This window comes from Schistocerca nitens, chromosome 6, assembly GCF_023898315.1.
Source record: "Schistocerca nitens isolate TAMUIC-IGC-003100 chromosome 6, iqSchNite1.1, whole genome shotgun sequence".
Lineage (NCBI taxonomy): Eukaryota > Metazoa > Arthropoda > Insecta > Orthoptera > Acrididae > Schistocerca > Schistocerca nitens.
This window is the reverse complement of record NC_064619.1, coordinates 493,663,503-493,676,014: the sequence shown is the minus strand read 5'-3', so window position 1 is coordinate 493,676,014 and position 12,512 is coordinate 493,663,503. Positions and strand designations below refer to the sequence as shown.

At 36.6% G+C, this 12,512-nt stretch overlaps 1 protein-coding gene across 1 annotated transcript in view; it reads right to left on the bottom strand.

Moving 5' to 3' along the window:
* Positions 1-2,732: 2,732 nt before the first annotated feature.
* LOC126263018 (collagen alpha-5(IV) chain-like) overlaps positions 2,733-12,512 on the bottom strand; it is a 609,289-nt gene continuing 599,509 nt past the window's right edge. Inside the window, exon 34 of the mRNA XM_049959984.1 lies at positions 2,733-3,734. Coding sequence (XP_049815941.1) covers positions 3,408-3,734 — 327 coding nt within the window. The 3' untranslated portion in view covers positions 2,733-3,407. The remainder of the gene's footprint in view (positions 3,735-12,512) is intronic.

Here is a 12,512-nt window from a genome sequence, read left to right as displayed (position 1 = left end):
ACTTCACAAAACCAAATGTTAGATCTTACATTGTTGGAGAAACTTTGTGTCTCGTCTGTCTGCACCCTCTGTTGCATGTATGCCATGTTTATAACTATTGTGTTAAGACTAGGAAGTGACCTGGTATTTTGCTAAAAAAAAAAAAAAAAAGAGGTGTGAGTAATTATCTGAAAACTACAGGCCATTTGATACGCCACGATCAGTCCTTTCTGGTGCACGTGTTCACAATTTTACTGCCTGTATTTTGTGTCTCTTAGGTTTAGATGAGGAACTGGCCTGGCATTTGGCTTATAAGTGTATGTGGTTAAAAAACCTAAAAACTAGGGGTGGGCTGGCCGGTCTACCACACAACTGCACACATCAGTTCCACATACTAGCATTCCAAATTTTAAACTTTGCATGACTTTGTCTTCAAAAATTACCCAATCTGTTCCACAGGAATTCTGTCATCTTCTATTCCATACATTCTTTGTTCCATATTGTACTTTGAAACATAGTTAAGGTATCGCTTTGTTCTAAAATCCAATGAAATTTGTGCTGTATGGTGTCCCTTTCAACCTCCTATATTTGAGCAGTTTCAAGGCATGGAAACAGTAAAATGCTCATGTTGCAGTCCAGAAAGTGGTCTTATTTAATGACCCAATGATAATGTATTGATACATTTTATGTTACTTTAGTAGTTTATGATTAGAATGGTATACAAATTCAAATAAAATTACAGTTTATATCTGAAACACAGGTAAGACAGTTCTGTTTTGCAAATAGCTGAAAAGGAAGAAAAACTAGTTTTATACACCAGACTCAGAAAAGGTCAAAACATCATCTGTATATGAGGCCTGCAGTTCATATATAGAAACTAATTATTGTACTGTGCTGACCACTATAAGACAGTCACAAATGACAGAACCAGAGAATTATTACAAATTATAATAAAATATATTAAATCGTACACATCTTTAAATCTTTGGTAACTAAAATTTGCTCTCTTCTGTTCATATGTTACTTTATCTCTTTTTCATTTCATTGTTTGGCAGTTTTTCTTCTCCCATCATTATTTTTACATCTTCTGATCTCTGTGACTATTTTCTTTCATTCACTTTCATCATTCCATTATTCTTGCCTCACTTATGTTTATACTCAACTCTTAATAACTGGTCTTTCTCTAATCAATAAAATGCCTTCTGTTTTTCCATACAGTATTTATTTTCTACATTTTGCATTGCATCGGTTACATTTCATTATTTATGCTCTGTTCCTCTCCAACATTTTGAGAATAACTTAACCCTCTTTCCCACTCTGTTGTTTATCATCACTTCCAGCATTTTATGTTCAATCTTGAAGAAAGAATCTCTAGTTTCAAAATCCTGGGACAAAATGTTATTTTCTCTTTTTCTTTCTGTTTAAACCTTGTAATTTCTTGTTGTCTCATTCAAAGTTTTCATGAAAATTATCCTAGTCTCTGCTGCATTTTCATATATAACAGTATCAAAATGAGTTACAAATTACAAGAATAATGCAGATTAAGAGCACTGCTGTATATTATATTCTCTCCTGCCTCTCTTCCAAGCTCTAGTAGCAGGTATCTTACATTCATGCATCGTATTTGTGTTTTTGTAGTTACAAAATGTTTATTTGGTGATTTGTAGCTATTCTCCTAGTCTGAGTCTTTCACTTACTTCTATGGGTGATGTCTATATCCTTCATCTGCACATCATAAAATGTACTTATACGTTAACAGTCAATCTAATGAAGTACATCATAATAAAGAAAACATTTACAATTTCTGGGACACAATAGAAAATGATAATAATAATAAATAATGAATCATACATCATATCAGACATTTTCTTGCCACAGTAGTTACTTTTTGTTTAAATCCAGCTAGTAACTGTATAGTACCAATGTAATATTATATGCTTTAATTCTTGTGAATAAGAATTGTTGCCTCTGCATTAATAAGCAATAACTGAGAGTCAAATTCAACTTTCTCTCTCTCTCTCTCTCTCTCTCTCTCTCACACACACACACACACACAGAGAGAGAGAGAGAGAGAGAGGGGGGGGGGGGGGCAATGAAAAGTGCGGTAGTGAATATTAACAGAAGAAAAAGTTTCTTATTGTATTGTTGGTTCTTACAGCACACACATGACACCTGTTCTTCATAATGAGTGAATTTTTTGTTAATTAGTAACTGTTCAGCCCAGGTGATTTTGATGGCATTGTGTAGAGTGTATTGCCATGTTGTTTTGTTGTTGTTGATTATGAAAGAGAAGGGAGAGGATGAAACATGCTGGAAACATATTGTCTGCTCCTACAAAATAGCACCAAGGAGACCACTGAGGTTAACATCCTCTTCCCACGGATAGACCACCATAAATAGTATCACATGCCGTCATTCCATGAACCACTGTGGAGAGCTTTAGAATTTAAACCTATTCATTGATGCACAGCTAAGTGACCAGGAATGGTAAATCACCACCTATCATTTGCAAGTTAATTTCTTGTGATAAAAATTCTTTGGCCCACAAGACTATAACTTCTCTTCAAGTACCACTGCTCTATTACAGATTAACAACATTTGCTGCAGATGAATTAAAGGACACATAAAACTTATAAATTGGTAACGTTCAGGAGAGGTGCTTAAAACTGAAAGTGTGTTAAAAATAGAAGATATTACAGTATTAACTGAACTTCATAATTTGGCAATTAAAAGTATGATATTATTAACAATCATTTAAAAAATAAGAAAAAAACAATACATTTATTTGATGCTGTACAAAATACAATGCACTGTTGTTTTGTGCACAAGTCTGATTTCCCTATTAACAAACAAAATTCTTAGTGGCGTTTTTACAGTGTCCATCACATATTGCATTGTTTCTTTTATGTTTTACTATTTACATTAGTACAGCTCCAAGTGGCAGTGAGATGGCAGTGACTTCATTAAACTCTTTTAAATTTTATAAATACTTTACAAAATGACATCTATTTAACATGATAGCACTTACAATATTACTATCACTTATAGCACCATGCATTCAGTACATAAATAGAACAGTTCCTAAAATGTCATTATATTAAATATAACTTATGCTAAAAATAGGAAACTGAATTAATGGCACAAATTAATATTCCTCCTCTATGAAGACAATACTTCAGTTAGTTGTAGTTATTGCATCATTCTCCATAACATCCAGCTGCATCGATCACAACTGAAACTTACTTAAGCATTCTCATATAAACTCATGTTTTCCTGATAGAAAAATGTTTTCCAGGTAGAAAAAGCACACCACACATAAATTTAGCATTACTTAGTTCTTCTCTGACACTGTCAGCAGTTACATGTAAATGATGGAAAAACTGAACATAGTTCTTATATGTGCATTACAACATGCATCTGCTGAGAATTTATCCAAAGCGACGTCTACCCGTCCTATATTCTCCAGCATCAGGGAGAGAAAATCCATCACTAGAACCTCTTCTTTTCTGCCTAATACAGACTGCACAGCGACTGACACGAGCTTCTTGGTTGCCTGCCTTCAGCGTCTGCTGCCTTGGTCTTCTGAACATCTCATATTCCTCAATGGTGGCCAGCCAATAAGAATATGCTGTAGTGAAATAATTGCACCGGCCCAAACCATGACACTCAATGAATGGCCTTGGTCGGAAACTCTCCAGGCAGGAGCCAGGAGAAACAAGTGACTGACCACTTCCTTCTGCTCCAGCATCGGTGTGCTGCAGTCACAAAACAAGCAAATTACATTCCAAAATACCAGCATTACACAAGACAAAGACACAATCAAAGAAATATGGTTCCTGATTGCAACCACATTTTATAATTAGGGGAAATAAACACTCATATTTAGAGCTTAAGGAAGAATCTATCTATGATTGGATCAGTAATGAAGTGATTGGCAGATGTTTGTTCACAAGACAGTAAAAACCAAATAGAATGAGCTTGGTCATGTCTTATATTCTGGTCACCATTTTCATACTACTCTGCTAGCTCAGGTGTCAGTTGCTACAGTCAGTTGCAAATGAAACTAGTGAGCAGTGATGTAACAAGTGTGACCAGTTTTCATTATTTGCATTCCTTCTCTGTGTATGATATTGAATTTGAATGACAGAATGTCCTAGACTTGTTTTGAAAATGTGCATAAAAATTACACGAATGTTACTTCCCTGCTAAGCAGGCCCAATATTGCATGTTAATGGGCAGCATGTGATTTTATTCAGTACAGAAATGCTTGGCTGTTGCTGCAGCAGCCACATTGTGTGTGCAGTCAAATATAAAACAACAAGACTGCCCCCTCCCCTCTCCTATGCTCAAATATCAATCATTTTGTTATTTTGATCAAGGTCTACTCATAGTTTTCCCTTAACTTCGATGACATACATTTGGCTCACCAGTCAATCCTTATAGATTTTGCTCTTTCTTTTCTCCTTCTGTTATCTGTTGGCTGGAATCATTATGATCGTAAAGGTGACTTCAGCTTAAAGACTGGTTTGAATACCACATTCAACAGGCATTGTCCTATTAAAGATTGTAGGCCACTGACTTCCTGCTACAATATCTGGCTTAGTCAGTTATAAGGAGACTTATACCCCAAAACACAGTGCAACTTTCACATTAACAAGTCATTGCCAGAGGTTAATTAAGTAATAAGTGACAGAAAAATAACAGGATCTGCTGAGAATTGACACAAGGCCTTTGGATATGTGGTCCAACATTACACATTTAGTCTTATGTAAACTGATTGTGAAACATTAGCTAATACCATAATGTGTCTTGCATTAATCTACATTTGAAAATAGTATTCTGTCTGTGTGGAAACATACAGCTACTATATCTCCATGTCAGTCACAGTTAAATAATGTGCATCAAATACAGAAGTCTGGTGACTAAATGAAATGGATGAGTAGACAGTCATACTCTGACATCAGACTGAATGTTAACTGTCCACAAAGAAATGTTAATATCATTAATTTACCAAAGACTCTAAAGTGCAGGTTTATTGACATCCATTGAGCATGTATTTCCATGTACACTGTGTAGTAATGTTTTCTGTTTTGGATGAAGCAACTTATTTAACTGTATCTAACAAATAGTTAGATATAGTAGCTGTGTGTTTCCACACAAACAGAATATTATTTTCAAATGTAGATTAATGCAAGACACTTGATGATATCTGTTAATGTTTGAATATTATGTTACATAAGGCGAAGTGTGTAGTGTTGGACTATACATCCAAAGGCCTGGCATCAATTCTCAGCAGATCCTGGAATTTTTCTCTCTTAGCAAGCGCGGAAATAAAAAGAATTGCAACACCGCAAGAAAATTGTTAATTGCTTTCTACTAATTGACTAAATTTACTGTTTTCATCACAGGATGCAGATATGGAGAAAAAATTTATCTGTTGTGCAGATAAGTATGAACCCACACACAGGTTCTCTAATCTGTCATATTATTGGTAAACAATAATATGTTTTCAGATTCTCCGGCTGTTTCACAGTTTTGTTTTTGTGTAAAATATTTTGATATCTTCATCATGAACTACATCTACATCCATACTCTGCAAACCACTATGAAGTGCATGTTTGGGGTACTTCACAAAGTACCATTTATTAGGGCTTCTTCCCATTCCATTCACCTATGGAGCAGAGAAAATTTACTGTTTAATTGCCTCTGTGTGCAGTATAATTAATTTAGTCTTTACCTTGTGATGCCTATGGAAGTGATATGTAGGGGGTTCTACAATATTCCTAGATTCATCATTTAACACCAGTTCCTGAAACTCACAGGATAGCTGACTTCCAGTTTCTTCAGCACCTCTGTGACATTCTCCTATGGGTCAAACAAACCTGTGACCATTTGTGCTGCCCGTCTCTGTGTTTATTCATTACCCCATCACCCCTATTTGGTAAAGATCCCACAGACTTAAGCAGTATTGTAGGATGGGCCACACAAGTTAGCAATCTCTTTTGAAGACTCATTGTATTTTCCTAGTATTGTATCAATGGACCAAATTGTGCCACCAGCTTTACGTACAACTGAGCCACTGTGGGAGTTCCATTTGATATTCATACAGATTATTACATCCAGTATTTGTATGAGTTGATCAATTCCAATTGTGACTTGATGTCAAAGTCGTATGATACAATGACTTTTCATGTTTTAAAGTGCACCCAGCTTAATGCTCTACTACCAGTCATGCTGGATAAATCACATAAATTGCATGGGACCAAATTACCTCCACACAATATGTGTCAAGTGCTTAGACCATTTATTTTTCAAAAAGCTTTACTGCTTTACTGAAATGCATGGCATAGTAAGGAACACTATTTTCTGTGTGTGTAAGAAAGCTGAATATCCTTAAAGGATACAAACATATTTTTGTATGTTTCACTAATTATTGGACTGCTTTGAATACACCCAGTTCTCGATCATAATTATGTTAATACATACACCCAGGTCGCACATCACAAACATGAGTGTGCTGCAACAAAACATATGCAGTGATTGTAAACAAGAGAAAATTTGGGGCATTGTAGTAATAGTGTGCAGCCATTACTACACAGTTTTGTAGCAGTTAAGAATCCAAATATGTATACAGAGGCAACAAAAAGCAAGTCATTTAAAGAAGAAAATATAAATGGCAAAAACAGTGAATGCAAATAATTACATGCAGGACAAACAAGGGCATGTGCTGAAATTTGTCCAGGGTGAAGGTAAGACTGCAAAATTGTATTTTTTTTATATAAATGAGTTGGTCACTTTCAAGATATGTCGTACCACCAGAATTATGCTGACAAAGTGCTGCAATAGGCTAAATGAGAGATTTATCAAAAGCACAGAAAATCACCCCTAGATGTATATGAGGTATCTGTAATGAAAAAAACTCAGCATTCCAGATTCCAGAAGGGACAAGTACCACCTCTTGCCCCCCTTCCCTCTCATATGGATGCCTACGAGGACAAACCAAAACCATTTTACCGATGGTGGCAAGAAACAGAGAAATAAGAGTAGGTACATGCAGTTCTTATTTATTCATTTCTCTTTAGAGCCAGATATAAGGGCCATCTCCCTTATTTTTGGATTTGTTTAGGTACATGCTAACATAGAAGCAAATATTTTATTGTTTCATGTCACTGTATATCAATGGCAATGAACAGTGCATCGCTGAACTGAGCTGAGTTGCTTGTATCTGACCAGCAGTCACGGCAAGCCAGAAGCTGTCAAAACTTTGTGGAATGCACACATTGTCCATGTAATTCCTGCAAGCTCTTATGCAATGTTAACTGTCATGTGAATTTTCTTTTGTCAACCGATTAAAAGTGTTTTTAGTTTCTTTGACACATTCATGGTGAAAATTTGTCCTTCATGTAGTCTGATGGGAAATAAATAGCTACCTTGACTTCAGTCCCAGAGCTCTTACTGTTAATACAATACAACACTTGGTTTACTTGAGACTGATTTTTTTCAAACCACTGTGGATGACTGGAGGCTGTTCTAAGCTGCAATGTCAGCTGAAACTTTTTCAAGATTATTTTTTTGAGAGAAGAGAGAAGGTGGCTGTCTTAGATTTACCATATAAGAAGAAATCTTTCACATTCTGAGAGGTTTATCGAAGGTTTTTTTGGAGTTTCTATAAAATATCTCTGCAACATTGCACTTCTGTTGATGGAGAGGTTGAAAACAAAAATTAATATGGAGTTTTGTGCATTGCTGCGCTCCCTGCATTTCACTTTGCAAATATCCACCTTCTCGTGCTGAAGAATGCAAATCTGCTTGCTTGCATCCAAGCCAAGAAACAAAGTCCAAAATATAAGTTTCAAATTACACCAGTTCAGTACACTACTACATAAGTGGGTTCAGTTCCATGATAGGGCTTATTATCAACTCATCACAAATTTTGCATATGGAACTGGAAGTTGGAAATAAGATTAAAATTGCAACCAGCACCAATGTGTCAACAAACATTTTGGGAGGAATCAGAATGTTTAATCAGAGAGGGCTTCATGCACATATATCATTTCAAGTGATTGAACAAGGAATTAAAAAAAGTTAATGTCCAGCCTAATAGAGGAAGAAATTCCATTTGTGACACAGTGTAATTAAAATAAAATGCTACCCTAAGAAGTTCAAGAAAATACTGCATAAGCTAAAAGCGACCATTTTTGATTAGTGGAGCCAATGTCCAGTCAAACCATACACAAACCTGGTATTACAATTGCCCTCACTGTCATTGTCACAGGCAGCAACAATGCACATGCTGAATGGGGCAACATGATATCAATGAACACTATGATGGCTGTGTCCACTGAATAAAATCCCATATGTTAAATGACAGATCTTTTCCAGAATATTGCATCAACATGAAATAAATCACAAAGGCATGATGTAAGATACCCTGTAGAATCTCCCCAACTGAACAACACATCATATGCGAACATGGCAATCACTCCACCTCCTAATCTCCTCTATAATGAATTGTTTGCACAACAAATGTTTCAAAAACTAAGGGTCAGTTGCAGAGACATTACTGACTGGAGACCAATTTTGACCTTAGTTCAGAAATTGAACTCTGTTCAGGAATCCATTCTATTGCGTAATATTAAACTTTGGACTGACTCTACAATGTTCAATGTTGATCTAAATTAGCATGAAACGTGCTTGGTAATGCTGCCACAATCAACTATCAAATGATTATCATGCTTCAATGCCAGATATTAATCATACATTGTTGATACATAGTATTTATCATCGAAAGTGTTGTGTTGCTAAGATGAAGGAAAATAAGCAGAAAAAGGTGTGATCCTCTAACTTCTCCTGGGCTAAAAATGATTTATTGCCGGAAACCAAGTGGAAAGGAGTTGCTGCTGGTTTTAATTCACAGAAAAAAGGGACAGATCTGACTGGGAAAATTTGAAAATGTGTTATTATATTAAGAAAATGACCTAGAAGGTATGCACACTTGACAAGATATAATTTTATGCTTGGATAAATTTTTTGAAATGAATTAGCTGCATTTAAATAACACTGAAAGTAGCACTTCATTCACAACTTCAGTAAATCAGGAAATTACTGTAACTTCAAATGACAGTGTTCTTCTCATTGATTGCAATGAAAATGAAGATGAAGGAGAGAATATTTACATTGAGCGGGTAAGAAAAATAGTGTATGTTAACTGTGGAAGCAACACATTACATATATATTTTTAAAAAAAGACCACAGAAAATGTTCTTCTCAGGGAGAAATTTACAAAAAGGAGATTGCCTCTGGTGAAACATAAGAAAAAAGTACAGTGCATGCTTCTGAAATGTGGAATAAGAATGGTAAAACTGAAAAGTAAAATCAAATGCTGCAGCCATAATAACTGCCACATGATTTAGTTTTCCTTTGACTCTAAATTTTAAAAAAATGTCATTTTTCATATTTTAAACACAGGCAAAAGAAGGGGCAATTAGAAAAAAATCCACGAACTGACCGGGAATCGAATCTCAGATACTGTATTCCAGGACACAACCTTTGAGCCACCAACTTATAATCACTAATTGATTTGCATATGCTTCTTACTACACTGAAGAGCCAAAGAAACTGGTACACCTGCCTAATGTTGTGTAGGCTCCCCATGAGCACACAGAAGTGCTGCAACACAACATGGCATGGACTCGACTAAGGTCTGGAGTAATGCTGGAGGGAACTAACACCATTAATCCTGCAGGGCTGTCCACAAATCCATATGAGTAAGAGGGGGTGGAGATCTCTTCTGAACAGCATGTTGCAAGGCATCCCAGATATTCTCAATAACGTTCATGTCTGCAGAGTTTGATGGCCAGCTGAAGTGTTTAAACTCAGAGCAGTGTTTCTGGAGCCACTCTGTGGCAATTCTGGACATGTGGGGTGTTGCATCATCCTGATGGAATTGCCCAAGTCCATCAGAATGCACAGTGGACTTAAATGGATGCAGTTGATCAGGCAGGATGCTTACGTATGTGTCACCTGTCAGAGTCATATCCAGACATATCAGAAGTCCTAAATCACTCCAGTTGCACACAACCCACACCATTACAGAGCCTCCATCAGCTTGAACAGTTCCCTGCTGATATGTCCATGGATTCATGAGGTTGTCTCCATACCCATACCTGTCCATCCATTCAATACAATTTGAAACAAGACTCGTCCACCCAGGCAACATGTTTTCTGTCATCAACAGTTCATTGTCAGTGTTGAAGGGCCCAGACGAGGCATAAAGCTTTGTCTCGTGCAGTCATAAAGGGTACATGAGTGAGTCTTCAGCTCGAAAAGCCCATATTGATGATGTTTCATTGAATGATTCACTTGCTGACACTTGTTGATGGTCTGACATTGAAATTTATAGCAATTTTCTCAAGGATTGCACTTCAGTCACATTGAACAATTCTCTTCAGTCATCATTGGTCCCGTTCTTGCAGTATCATTTTCTGACTGCAGCAATGTCAGAGATTTGATGTTTTACTGTATTCCTGTTATTCATGGTACACTCGTGAAATGGACGTACGGAAAAATTCCCACTTCAGCACTACCTTTCATCACTACCTTGAAGAAGCTGTCCCCCACTGCTTGTGTGCCAACTGTAAAACCACATTCAAACTCACTTAAATCTTGATAACCTGCCAGTAACTGATCTAACAACTGCACCAGACTCCCAGCAGGCAGAGCTCCTAGTTATTACTTGACCTCTGCCAGGCTAAAATTCTCTCCCGGTAGGTTGTGTAAGCCACGCTGCGGTTAGATAAGGAATTGCCAGCAGCATTGACACAGACTAGTGACGCCACGTTATTATAGGAGGAGAAGGCATTCGCGCCTTACAGTATATAAAGCTATTGATAATAATGCTATTAGTATGAAGAATGGAGTAGGTGCCCAAGTTATTTTGCATGGCCCTTCAGTCTTTTGTGGCATCAGTCAACAAGCAGCCACACTTGCAGCAGCATTGACACAGACTAGTGATGATGCATTATTATAGGACTGTCTACGTATCTCTGCATTTGAATATGGATGCCTATACCAGTTTCTTTGGTGCTTCAGTGTAGTTTTGTTCACAAACATGCATGCAGTTATCATAGCAGCTTATGCACCTCTTTTGTAGTTAAAACTTGAATACAATTTGCGTAGTTACTGCCTTATCTGTACTCATTACTTACATAGCCAATATTTCCTTAACCTAACCTTAAAGTTTATACATTATGAGCTTCAGCAGTGCGATAGTGGATGTACTTAACAGTTTTTGTATTAATAACACCACCTTTATTATTTACTTCTTTTTAACTATATTTGCATAAAACAGAGGCGTTGTTTTGTAATGTCACTCAGATGTGAACTGACATTAGCAGTTGAACTTGCCTTGATCCATGAAATTTCGCCAGTCAAAGATAACCATTGTTCACACTGTTTAATCTGAGACTAAAAACAAAGAAACACAGACACAGATGAGAGTAAGTTTGTCTAAGGAATTCATTTTTTCCCACAGACATGAATCTTCAGCAGACTCAGCACTGGCATTCTCCACCACTAGCACAAACTTTTGGACAGGTACAACTATAATAAAAGTATCACTAATGGTAACTGGAATTTAGTCATTTATATATTAAATTAAACTGGTCCTCACAATCAACATAATTGAAGTGTTAAGAAGTTGCTTGACAGTATAAGAGCTGGTTCTAATGGCAGTGCAGTTAGATGAAAGTCTGCAATTGTCTTAACAAGAAATAGGATTTTACAGTGGACAGTTCCCCCCTAGAGGTAGATAAGGATGTGTTTCAGGTTACTGGATGTCAATTAATATGAAGCTACTGAGAGACCTAATGGTTACTTTCAATTATACAAAGTTGATTATTAGAGACTTCAATGAACACCATCACTCAGGTGCAGGTAGGAAAGACTGGGTGGGAAGTCTATCACAGATATAACAGAAGAAGCACATTTTGTGATATCAAATGACAGTAAACTGATAAGAGTAAGTTTCTCTAAGGAAATCAACAGTGTTGTGGATGAAATATTCTGTTAAACGCCCATGTAACATGAGCCAATGTGGGCAATACTGAAGGAACTATTGGGATCTGACCACCCCCTCAACACTTGTCAGTTAGGAGATGGAAGCAAAGTTTATGCATATTGTAGCAGAAAACAGGTAATTGTTTAGTAATTGGGAAACTATCATGGATTACCAAAAACTAATACACTTTATTAAAAAAATGAAGCATAACCCCATGTGACACAGCAAAAAGTGTCAAAAAAGCACTGAAAAAGTATAAATAACAATTCCACCAGCACCGGACTAGTAGCTGCTGATTTACCAAAAATACACTGTCTGACAAAACACCCTGAAATGAAACTTAATGAATTGAGAGCCTATGTGACGTTATTTTTTTGATTACAAAATGAAGTCAAATGCACAAAGAACTCGACAGCATGCCCACTTATCATTATTATGACACTGCATCTCCGCCCTTCCCCCTAGCTAGATGCAT